This window comes from Dicentrarchus labrax, unplaced genomic scaffold, assembly GCF_905237075.1.
Source record: "Dicentrarchus labrax unplaced genomic scaffold, dlabrax2021, whole genome shotgun sequence".
NCBI lineage: Eukaryota > Metazoa > Chordata > Actinopteri > Moronidae > Dicentrarchus > Dicentrarchus labrax.
Genome location: NW_026136899.1, coordinates 1 through 12,617, shown reverse-complemented (window position 1 = coordinate 12,617; position 12,617 = coordinate 1). Strand labels below are relative to the sequence as shown.

At 40.6% G+C, this 12,617-nt stretch overlaps 2 protein-coding genes across 6 annotated transcripts; one reads left to right on the top strand and one right to left on the bottom strand.

Moving 5' to 3' along the window:
- Positions 1–5,011, bottom strand: LOC127360626 (myelin-oligodendrocyte glycoprotein-like). Its single transcript, XM_051395085.1, has 5 exons — positions 4,715–5,011; positions 2,505–2,870; positions 1,033–1,113; positions 848–930; positions 1–763 (listed from the first exon to the last, which is right to left on the bottom strand). The coding sequence occupies exons 1-4, from the start codon at positions 4,806–4,808 to the stop codon at positions 878–880; spliced, it is 594 nt and encodes a 197-aa protein (XP_051251045.1). The 5' UTR covers positions 4,809–5,011; the 3' UTR covers positions 1–763; positions 848–877.
- Positions 5,012–5,242: 231 nt separating this feature from the next.
- LOC127360618 (myelin-oligodendrocyte glycoprotein-like) lies at positions 5,243–9,854 on the top strand. Of its 5 annotated transcripts, none has more exons than XR_007883840.1 (5): positions 5,243–5,574; positions 7,509–7,847; positions 7,942–7,989; positions 8,101–8,720; positions 9,267–9,277. XR_007883840.1 is itself a non-coding variant. In XM_051395054.1 (5 exons), the coding sequence occupies exons 1-5, from the start codon at positions 5,415–5,417 to the stop codon at positions 9,356–9,358; spliced, it is 660 nt and encodes a 219-aa protein (XP_051251014.1). In that variant the 5' UTR covers positions 5,243–5,414; the 3' UTR covers positions 9,359–9,854. The 5 variants fall into 5 exon arrangements, 4 of the variants coding, with proteins under 4 accessions (XP_051251014.1, XP_051251015.1, XP_051251013.1 ...); XM_051395054.1 differs by having other exon boundaries at positions 8,101–8,121; positions 9,267–9,854; XM_051395055.1 differs by lacking the exon at positions 9,267–9,277 and having other exon boundaries at positions 8,101–8,121; positions 8,209–8,987.
- Positions 9,855–12,617: the final 2,763 nt, after the last annotated feature.

Here is a 12,617-nt window from a genome sequence, read left to right as displayed (position 1 = left end):
GTCAAAGCTGCTCAAATATTTGTAATTATAATAATATTTGTAATATTCTTATTTTATTGTACTTCCACTTCTCTACTATTACACTATATTCCCCTATGCTGCTGTGTCTACATCTGTGTCTACATCTTATCTTAAATACTTCCAATAGCTTAATATTGGCGACCCAAACCCCCAACAGCCATCCTATGGGAAATAGTGAACCCATTATTATGGTAAATGGATTGTACTTGTATAGCGCCTTTCTCGTCTTCCGACCACTTAAAGCGCTTTACACTACATGCCACATTCACCCTTTCACACACATTCACACAGCGATGGCAAAGCCCAGCGAGCAAAAAGTAACTCATTCATTCACCGATGGCGCAGCATCGGGAGCAATTTGGGGTTCAGTATCTTGCTCAAGGATACTCCGACATGCAACGGGAGGAGCCGGGGATCGAACCAACAACTTTCAAATTAGTGGACGACCCACGCTGCTTCTGAGCCACAGCCACCCACAATTATTAACAAATCATACATTTTAAAGAATCATCCAAGAACTTCTGCAAGTGGAAGGAGTCCAAGTCCTCCGGGATCAGGATCAGGTTAAAGATGATGGAGTCCTCCATACAGCTGGGGGCCACATTACTGCAGCATTACCTGGGTGGACTCCACTCGGCTCACCTGCTCAGGTGTCACTGCTGCTGATCCAGCTGGTTCACCTGTACCTGAACATGCTGCTGGTTTGACACCCCGAACCTAGAAGTGGCTGACTTGGGGCAAGCTGGAGGGACAATGAACAGAAGTTTAATAATTAGTCATCCACCGCCTGATATGATTTACACAACAAGGTTTCCTTCTGACTCACATTTTGTTGTTGACACTCCACCACACAGGATCAGTAAGACCCAGACAAAAACGGGATCAGAGCGCCAAGATGGCAACGACCAGCTGATGAAGAAAGCAAACAGGCAAAAGCAACTAAAATTTACTCGAAACACAAATATAAGCATGTTTTAGTATATTGTTAAATCTAAAGGACCTCTTTCTCACCTTTAATATCCATCCCATTCATAGGATCTGGAGATTGGGGATCTGTGGGATTTGGTGTCATCATTTTAACGGAGTTTGGTTCTGAAAAACAACAAATATTTGCAATGATTTTCAACACAATATTAAAAGATACAAGAACTATAGGACGCCGGCCTTTTGATTTGTCAAATCGAGAAGGTTCAGCGACTTTGCCATCTGAGTCTACATTTTTGCAGGTATGCTGCAGTCTTTGGAAAATAGTGAAGAAGATGCAGAGTTAGGGAAAACTGCCTTCTGAGCTTGTTGCTAAATAGGCCAGATTTACTCACGCTACAAAACCAGGCATTCCATATAACCATAGACTTCTCTAACTGGTTGGAAGGTAAAGGAGAATGTCAAGCTGTTGCCACGCAAACACGTGAAAATCGTAAAGGACACCCAGAGGAAAGGAAACCGAAGTCCAGCTGTGTAAAAGTCAAGCAATGCAGCAGCTAATATACTTCATGGAACTAGTCCTTCTCAAAACCAAACTAAGCAAAGTGAGTCTGCTACATGTCATGTTCAGACATGTCTGTGGTTTATGAGAGCTGAGTTCTAGTGTAAGAAAGGATAACTACGGAAGCCATAAAGGGCCATGTAATCATACATTTTATTTCCTCCGTTTTCCCGAGATAACGAGTTAATTAATTCGAGATCTCGAGATAACGACTGTGATATGATAACTGCGGTCAAGCCAACTGTTACTCCGATCTCCGTGGTCAAATCAGCCGCACTTAAATGTACAGCGTATTCACTTCCGGTTTTCAAAATAAATGTCTTAAGAACAGTAATCTATAATTCAAACCTACATTTAAAATAAAATATGTTACATTAAAGTGTTTCATGCGCCCCTGATGAATAAAAAACACTTAATATCAAACATTGCTACTGCACCAATGTGGAGAAATGCCAAAACAAAATTTCCATATTTGTATCTCCAAGTGGCACCTTTTCATATATTTGAGGTACTGTTAAAACATATTGCTCAATAATTCCTGGCTATGGATGGTATATTTGACTTCTACATTCTATAAGAATACCAGTATACTTAATATCAAGCATTTATACTGCAACAAGGTGGAGAAATTCAATAATAAAATTCCATATTTGTACCTGCTTTTACTGTACCTTAAATATATGACAATATGCCACTTGGAGGTAAAAACATGTTTGGGCATTTCTCCACATAGGTGCAGTAGAAATGCTTGATATTAAGTTTTTTATTTTTTACTGCTGGCTTGACCGAAGTTATCATATCACAGTCGTTATCTCGAGATCTCGAGATGATTAACTCGTTATCACGGGAAAACAGAGGAAATAAAATGTGTGAATACATGGCCCTTTAGGGCTTCCGTGGAAAACTGATATTGACTATTAACATTAAGAATGACTGTAAATCTGTGGCTGATGTGTAAATGATAAAATGTGTATTTTGGTGTAATTTTTAATCTTACCAACATCAAGCACAATGGTTGCTCCCCTCTGTTGGGTCTTTAACTCTATGATGAAACATGTGTATATTCCCTGGTCAGACAGCTTCAGGTTGGTGATCTTGAGTGAAACATTGCCGTGTTTCAGTCCGTCTGTGAACAGAGTCGTCCTCCCAACGTATGCTGACAGCTTCATGTCCTCTACGTCCTGGTTATCCTGGTAATGGTGGACATACTTGTTTTTGCACTGAGGGTCTTCAGGGTCATGCTTCCACCAAGTCACCGTCATTTCCTTGACACTGAGTGGAGGCTCCACATGACACGGCAGGATGACATCATCACCCAGAGCAGCCACGATTGGCTGACGAGGACCGACCACCTGAGGACGACCTGAGAAATGGAGGAACAATTTTAACCTTCTGGAAATGGAGTGAAGTCTTTAATCTGATTTGCTTTATGTTCATGTTAAAAAAATCTATCTCAGCATTTCACTATCATTTCATTTCATTCAGCATTAACCCATTATTGATAAACTTTGAAGAGTTGAACACAAGCTTTATTTACAGAGCTTTCACTCTGATAAACAGCCTCGTCCTGATTCAGAAAAGAGCTGATAGAACAATGTGCAAATGTCAGGGAGAAGAAAAAACTGGATTTGTCAAAAAAGAAGCCTATTAAGTATTTAGAACTGTGTTATATGTATAAAGTTTATCTGTTGTTTTCTACTGTTATTGTTTTGCATTGAACATAATATGAAATATCCATATAACAGGTCACTTTGTCAGTTTACTCAGTGATAGAAAAGGATAAGGAAAAATTAAGTTATTTTCTTATTGCAGTGGCGTGACTTTTCCACTAAGTGGGGCTTTAACCAAATGATTTAAAAGAGACATGACAGAGATAAGTAAACACTAATACTTGCACTAACTGTAAACAATTTAAGGAAGCCTGACTGAGGCGGGTGTAGAGGGAGTTACAGTAATCAAACAGAAAAAAATGTAGGCATTAATTGTTTGAGATCACTGGAGGACAATAAGTGTCTGATTTTTGCAATATTTCGTAGCTGCAGGAAACAGGACTGGACGAAAGGTCAAATGTCATATGCTGGTCAAAGATAATTCCCAGATTCTTTCTGCAGTGGGCTTGATATTAGTGCGTAATGGTCCAATAAACTGAACTGCAGTGACAAAGTGACCCAAAGGGAGCATGTACAGGGAGAACAGAACTGGACCAAGAACCAACCCCTGTGGGACACAAGACTATATCAGTCAAATAGGAATAAAACCAGTTTAAGGCTGTACAGGAAATGCCAACCCAGTTCTGTAATCTATCAAGAAAATTGTAGTGGAAAAACCAAGGGCTGGTGTACATTGATTATTAAACCAGCTAACTTTAGCATTAATATGTGGTCAGAGACAAAATCATGCATATCCAGGGGATTAAGAGACTGAGTAAAAACCAAGTAGGGGGGCCTGAGATGTGCTGCATAAAGGTTTACAAATGTTTAAAAAGTCTGTGGCAAATGGATTTGAAGTTTTGTCAGTATGAATGTTAAAGTCACCAGTAAGATGGAGTCTTCACGCACAATTAATTTTAAAAGTTGAGATTTCCAAATGGCAACTGCAATACCCCCACCCCGGCCTGTTGGTCATGGTGAATTCAAAAATGTGTAACTGGGTTTTGGTAAGAAACCGAAAATCAAGGTCATTGATAATTAAATATGTATTAGACATAGACTGTGGGGGACTCACTGCAGGTCAGGATATAAAGGCTTATAATGAACAGTAACAATGAAGCCTTGGTAAATATCTGTAACTGGTCGAACTTAGACTGCCAGCACACTGCACCCATGAAAAAGCAGGCGCGCCCCTGTGGTCACCTTACGGTAAATGAGCCTACTATAAGCAGGGTTGCCAGGTTGGTTCAAAAAAAGTGGAGCGAAATGAAACACCCGCACTGTGACAGACCACAATCCACCCTACAGTCGCAGCTACTCGGCAGAAAATCGCAAAAAATCAGGCAACCTTTTTTTTTCTTCCACACGCTCCACACGCCAGTGCGCCCTTCCGCACGCAGACAGGCGCAGAGCTTTTCTACCATTCACCATAGACTTCTGCAGCGATGTGTGCTTTATGTGAGAGTCACAGCTGACAATATATTCACACAATATATTCACACACAGCACAAGATTGTTAGGCCCAGGTTATCCGGACAGAGACTGAAGCAGAGTTTACCTCCATCTGATGCGCAGACTGTCGGACCCAAACACAGAACCAAAGTCCAGAACAGGACCTGGACACCGAGCATGGAGTTCACCAAGTCAATCATACAAATCTCGGCTGGTTCTTCTTCTTTTTTTAGTTTTCTCCTTATTTTCCTTCTTTTCCTTCTTCTTCTTATCCTTCTTTGTTACTTTTTTTTTCCCCCTTGTTCATTTCCTCCTTTTCGCCCTTCTCCTCCCTCTCCTTTTCCCCTTTCTTTGTCTTTTTCTTGTCCTTCTCTTCATTCTTTCTAGGACTGACCGGACAGGGAGGGGAAGGGAGGGGATTGAAGTGCAGTCCCCCAGTTTCTTTCTTCCCTCTTTTATTAACCATCGAGTAGGCCCCCGCCTCTTAAAGAAAGTCCGAGGTTGCCACTCCAGCTGGAAACTTTCCACTCTCCGTCCATCATTCAGTGAATACAGGGGAGCTCAGACATCACACTGTAGGAAGCGGGGGGGCTATAATGTGGGGAACATCCACTGAGCATGGGGAGGAGCGCTGTGAGTCTCCACAGTGTGTCCGGTTACTCAGCCTGTGGGTATAAATAGGGAGTAACCACCGATCGGATCGATAATGCTGATACCACAGCAGGTAGACAGTGTGTGTATGAAACAGCGTTAGACAGCCTAACAACAGCAGTGCCCTTAAACAAAATGTAGCCCTTCAGAATAAAATGTGCGCTGGCATTAATAGCCTTCTTCCTTCAGGTGAAAGTGAAAGTAAAGACAGAGTCGGAGGACGGAAGACCGCTACTAATGATAACAGTCTTTATCCAGCGGCCGAGATGAAGTTGCTGCTGGTTCTGATGTCCTCTCTCTCTCTGGTGGACGCAGGTCGGTTTTTATTTTTTATTTTCTTCATAAAATCGCTCCTGAAGACTCTTCATTTAACTCTTTAATTAACCGGTAATATTCCGGCCATTATTAGATTCAGATAAACCTTTAAATCACATAAAGTAAAGTTCTCAGAGTAAGAGGACCCAGTTTTCATCAGATGTGTGTGTTTTTAAGGACGAGCAATTATATAATCATTTGTTTGTTTAACTTAATGTCGCAGGAATAAAATAACATTTGTAAATCTATCTTTTTATTGCAGATATTTACTTGAACATATTAAACTGTTAAAGTTTAATTCTGTAAATACATTTCTAAAATTCTGTTAAATTAGTGACAGTTAGCAGTAAAATTGTACGTGAATTTGTTTGTTTATTGACAGATATCTTAATAAATATGGAAGAAAAACACTGAATCTGTCTGTTTAAACAGTTACAGCGACGGTGGCCGACAACATCGTAATAATCTGACAACATGCAGCATTTAGGAAACACGCTGCAAACGACTGCCATCATTTCTATAAAGGTTACTGACTGCAGCTTTAATAGTTGTAACCCACAGAAGACTGTCCACAAATGGTGTTTCTTTATTTGTATTGTGTAAAGTCACATCCACATATGCTGCTCCAATCTGCCCTGCAATCACCTCATTCCCTCATCAGCCATTCCCTGCTTACATCAATCCACTTCCTTTGTCCCTCTGTCAGTTCATAAAGTTGCTCTGTTGCTCATATCTTGCTTTCGAGCCTGTTATCTCTCATCCTGCTGCTATGTGGAGTCATGTGCATGAGCCTGTGAACCATTTCCGCAATAAATCACTGAAATTATCCTGCTTCCTCCTCTATGTGCATCTGTAGTTCCCGAGCTGTAACAGCTGACACGCATGAACACAGTGGGGTAATGAGTCTGTACCAGTGGGGGCAGTGTTCAGGGATTGTCAATAGGAATACGTCTGACGACACCAGCAATTCCCTGGCAACAGTGTGACATTCAAAGGAAGAAGTGTGGAAGTAGGAAACTCTCTCTGTTTGGGAGAGATTACCAAACCAGCACCCTCACCCTCTGTCAGCAGGCTGAGGAGAGGGCTGCGGGGGCTGGAGGTGATCTCTGGTGTGATATATCTCAGTGAAAGGAAGGAAGTCCAGAGTTTGCGAGGAGAAGAAACTGGAGATGATGATGAATCTCACAGGAAGCTGATTGGCAGTTAGTAAAGAGGTTACAGTGATGTTGGGAGCAATTGTGTGGAATATAGGAAGAAATCAGTCAAAGTATTAAAAAATAAAGAATGAAGGTGTGTCCCGTTAGCTCAGTTGATAGAGCTGGCGACCCATATACGGAATTGCTGAAGCGGCCCAGGTTTGAATCCGACCTGCGGCCCTTTGCTGCCTGTAATCCCCTCTCTCTACCCCCTTCCTGACGATCTTCAGCTGTAACTAAATAAAGGCATGAAAAAGGCCAAAAAATAACAAAAAAATAAAGAATGAAGTTGATTAAATAAATGTTAAACATGTTCTCTGAGCTGTTTAAGAGAGGGCCCGGGGCCTTTAACACAACATTAAGGTTAATTTTGTGGCATGGAATTAAACCATTAAACTGTTGACAGGACACCTTCAACTGCAGACAAGGTCTATATAAGTTCTGTGTTGTTGAATAGTAAGCCTGATTGTCTGTAAATGTGGTCAGAATGTGCGCTACAACTAGATGCAAACTTGGGGACTGATTCATTCGTGTTTGCTGCTATTTAATTTTCCTCTTCTGTTTGGTGCAGAGCTCATGTTATGCTCGGTTCACTGAGGTTTCTTTGCTGTCTCTGTTATTGTCATCAAAAAGTGACTGAGTGTTCTGTAACTGAACACAGAATGATTGAGATCCTGTTAGTACCTTTACCAGAACAGCCTGGCGTGCTTTGTGTAAGAGTTCCTTGTTTCTCTGCAGACTCTGATGTGATTGGCTCAGACAAACCAGTTACAGTAACAGTCAGTGATAACGTCATCCTGCCATGTCACCTGGAGCCTCCATTCAATGTGAGGAATCTAACAGTGGAGTGGAAACGCGGTGAAACCATCGTGCACATCTATACAAACAGGAAGGATGATCCAGGTCGTCAGGACAAGAACTTCCGAGGTAGAACATCTGTCTTCCATGAAGAAATGATCAGAGGAAACATTTCACTAAAACTGACCAGCATAACTGAACTGGATGCTGGAAGTTACACCTGCTTTGTTCCCAAACTGCAAAGTCAGGTCAGGAGAGGCTTCGTTAACCTCACTGTTGGTGAGTACAGCTAATATATTTCACATGAATGTTAAAAAAAGTTAGTTGCTAGAAGTATTTTAGCTCTTAAACACAATTTAACAATGTCCTACAGAGCCAGTCGAGCAGAAAAAGGACAAAGGAAGTCCGACCCATAAAAACAGTGAGTAAATATCAGAGTTTTTATTTATTTGTATCCCCATTAACTGTCATCTGCTCTTCTTGTTGGTCCTGGTGGTTTCCTCACATGTTTTATTTAATTTGTTTTCCACAGACAGACAGCCAGAGAATGTTGGTGAGTACAATGTACAAACTCCTGTGTCACTCATCCTTCATTACAACAAGAAACTGTTGAATATTGAATCCATTATTTGTTATACAGTAAAGAAAGCTCCAATAAACCCTCCGTACACTGCAAACATCAGGCAGACAATTAGTGGACACAGTGAAGCCTTTAGCAGCTAAAGAGCCAGATATTTCCCTCAGGAGACCAAAGACAGAGCTATAAGACAGTGAATATTGGACTTCCATTCATCAGGTGACACAAACACAAATCATCATGTTGTTCAGAACTGCTGCCTGTGTAAATAAACCAGAAGTTCACCAGATCAACTTTTTTTATAACTGTGAAGCAATTTACAGCCCAAAAGACGTTACATGAGTTGGTTCAGTATTTTTCAGGAGAATATTCTAAATGATAAATGAGAGACTCTAACAAACTGACTAAGTGGAGGATAAAATGGATGGAACCAACAGTGTAGAAGTAACCTGGACATTTTTCCTCTGCTCTCTCAGGTAATGACACTGCTGCTATAATTGGCATTGCTGTAGTCATCATTGCTGGAACTGTCATTTCCTTTGTTGTTGTATTATGGGGGTTGTGTAGAAATACCAGTAAGTCACAAATCTTCTTCTGTCTTCATGTTTATAAATGTTTTCAAATAAATGTTTCATGTCTTTGATTCCTGTATCAGTCTGTATTCTATCTGTCCCTGCTGTTTCAGTGAGTAAGCACACAAACATTGACATGCATTCATCTATCTGACCTTTCTGCTGTACCAACAGAAAACACTGACTAGTTTTGTGTTGTTGTTATGTGTTCAGGACAAGAGGACAATGTTTGGGCCAATGTTGGGTCCAATGTTAGGCCAATGTTCTGTCCAATGTGTGGGCCAATGTTGGGTCCAATGTTAGGCCAATGTTGGGTCCAATGTTGGTGACAATGTTGAGAGAATGCCTATGCTCAAGATAAATACCAGTAAGTAATTAATTGTCTTTTCTAATTCCAATATCAGTCTACATTCTATTTGCCCCTGCTGTTTCAATGGTTAAACACACAAACATTCACATGCATCCATCTATCCAACCTTTCTGCTGTACCAGTCTGTCAGTCTGTACTCAGTGTGGGAATCACTGACTGATAACTTGTTTTGTATGCAGGACAAGAGGACAACCCTGAGACCAATGTTGGGTCCAGTGATGGGGCCAGTAAGGACAACGCTGAGGACAATGATGTTGAGACAAAACTGTGAGACTACGTTTGATCAACAGAATGTTAGAAACTAGTACTTTATGATAACCCTTCATTCTTTAACCCAGCTACCAACAATAGAGAATTACTTTTTGTATCAGGTACCTTCAGTATTAATTGCATACTTTGAGTCTTTAGTAACTGGGACTATATTCCACCCTGTCTCATTCATCCATTTCATCCAGTTAAACACTGAACTCTCTGGTGTTCTTGTTTGTCTTTGACGATGTTCTGATGTCAAAATGTCAAAATGTGTTTTTCTAAAGGTTCATACAGTCAGTACAGACTGAAGATATGTGAGAGCTTTACATGTGTATTCACTGTAAACTGGATGATGATAGCAGGTAACTTGTCCTGTTTGACATCATGGTGGCGCTGTCATCATCAAAATCTACACTTCACTCTGATCTGTAAATATTGTAAAAACTTGTAAATGACATAAATATTGTTCAAGTGTTTGTTGGTTGAACATATATTGAAAAAAGGTTTAAGAACAATGTCGACCTGAGGTACGTGTGCAGGAACGTTAAAAAAACCCCAGAATTTCCAACAAAGTGATATAAAAATGACAGAAGTTCTTTTTGATATTTGCTGTGAATGATCAGACTGTAGTGTGCCTCATATTATCTAGCTTTATTTCTACTTAAACATCTATTTTGAAAAGAACTATACTGTATATATAAAATGGTTCTAGTTTTATACCAGAACACCAAGTGTCCAGATGTTTCAGTTTCATAAACTGAAACATCTGGACACTGAGAGACTGAAATGTCCTCCTGAAACTGTGATTGTTGTTTATGGCCTTTTTACCTGTAACCAATACTTTTGCTGTTTTCTCTGCATTAAACTAGCTATGTGTTTACAAAGAGACACAGTTACACAGGCAATAATTACCCCCTGTATTCTCCCCTATTCTGCCCCTCACATTTATTTTTTCTAACTGTAACCATTTCTATATGGCTCTGAACCTAACCAACCAAACCAATGAAGGCAATGAACACGAGCCAATCAGAGGAGTGTTCTTATGAGGGTGCTGAGGGGTATATACCTAGACTCACCAGGAGGTGGCACCACACAGTCAGAAGTAAGGGTGCTCATGTGGACAGAAATCACAAGTCCTCAGTACCTGTGAGCACTGGCTGGTCCAGTCTGCAATTTATACAAGTGAAGCCACCAGTGCACAGACACTGAGAATGGATCTACAGTGAAGTAGGAGACATCTTATGTCCAACAGGAAAACTTGATGAAATGAACAAAACTGCAGATTCATAGATTTTCTTTTAAGAATTCTAGTGTTTATTTTATTGTGGAAATTATTTTCTTTTTTATGGATAAAAACACATCAGAGACACTTTATTGTTCCAAGCAGACTATTTGTATATTAATGCACATCTGAGGGGATCTTACATAAACCATGGAAGCAACATGTAGCTAAGACATAATACAAATAAGCAAATACAACATGTATTAAATAATATATATGAAAATGAATACTGCCTTTTCCCCGTCATATTGGCCAACATACTGTACAAACATGTTGTTCAATGTCACAAATTGTAGCTCCTCCTCCTCTTCTTCTTCTCCTTGTTATTCCAGTAGGACATGATCAGATTCCTGCAGCTCCCTTTAGCATTAGCTCGAGCTGCAGGAGAACAGAGCAAAGAAAGTATTTTAACTATGAGTTAAAATCCCTGCTTTGCCACACCTGTCAGTCACCGGCCCTGAGACTCAGGCACAGTGAGTCTGTGTGAACAGAACGTTAGCCTTGCTGTCACTTACTGCTTTCTATTATTGTTACTGTGACAACCTCACCTGTCAGCCACAAACAGGCTGCACCCAGGTTGGGTGCAGCCTGTTTTTTTTCTTTCAACTATGTGCATTTTCCAGTATCTCAAACTGGCCCAGTTTTTACTGAGGTATGTCACTATGGAAACCTATGCTGCACAGCTAACCTGCCTGGGGGCAAACTTCAACAATAGGCAGACTGTTGACCAATCAAATCACTGGAACAACTGAATCATCCTTCCAACAGTTTCCTGACAGAGACTAAAGTGCCGACTTCACAATAAAGTGACGACTGCAGCTCAGAATATCAATTTAACTTTAACTGAACATTTTAGCCAGTGCCGGCTGATAACCAGCTTTATGATACTGGTTGTACAAGATCACCGAGGTTAGGATAAGTGCAGCCAGGAAACCCAGACAGAGACAGACTAAGGTGGACTTTGAGACACAGGGCCCTGGTCCCTTCTGGTCAGAGTGGTTGCAGAGTATCTGGACAAATCCAGTAAGCTTGGCCCTGACCTCTGACCCCTTGTGGAGGTGGCCGGCAGATCAATACTTTCTGTTATTATTAGGGTTTTGAGAAGTGTTCTTACTTCGAGCCCACCTTCTGTACGTGTATACACAGAAGATGAGTATGGCATTGTAGAGGATGAACAGCAGGATGGTACACACCAGGTTGGGCAGAGACATCAGAGGAGGAAGAGGAGGACTGGTTACATTTTGGCTTTAATACATGCTTTTTATTTATTGAAATAACAACAGTCAATATGTCTGCTTTAGGCCTAAGAGCTCAATAAAAGATAGAAATAAATGCTCATGAGGAAACTGGGCCTGTTAACAGGTATAAAACAGAGTCTATAGCCTATACAGTGTTTTTAAGTTCTGGTCCCCTGTGTTCAGTGTTGCTGGATGTCACAATATCTTATTTTATTCTCTACAACTATACGGCGACCCCCTGAAATTAACTAATGAACCTCTGGGGGTCCCAACCCCCAGGTTCAGAGGCAGCAAAACTGTACATTTTCTATTAATGTTAACGCTTTGTATGTTATTGTTCATCCTGAGCTGCAGCAGGCCCTGATGTAAAAGCTTTTTGCAATTGTGCTGAGGTTAGTGCACTTTATGTATAAACCTCCTGTTTCATTATTTTTATGGTTACTATTTATAACAATGAAATAAAGATGATGTATATTTGTATCATGTGGTTATTTTCTAATTTATTGTCAGCTTCCTGCCACACTGGCCCACATTTGTTCCAATATTTAAAAAGCTACAGTCATCACAGTTTTAATTTTGTGTCTTCAGATAAACAGTCAAACTGAATGCGTGCAGAAAAACCTGGAGCCCTTCAATGTGTTTGAATACAAATGAGTCATCTGCTGGCAGTTATTGCCTCACAGCACGGAGAAAGTGAAACTAAAGTTTGTTCTTGGTCGGAGAGAGTTCAGCTGGAGCGCATATTTCTTTCATCTTAA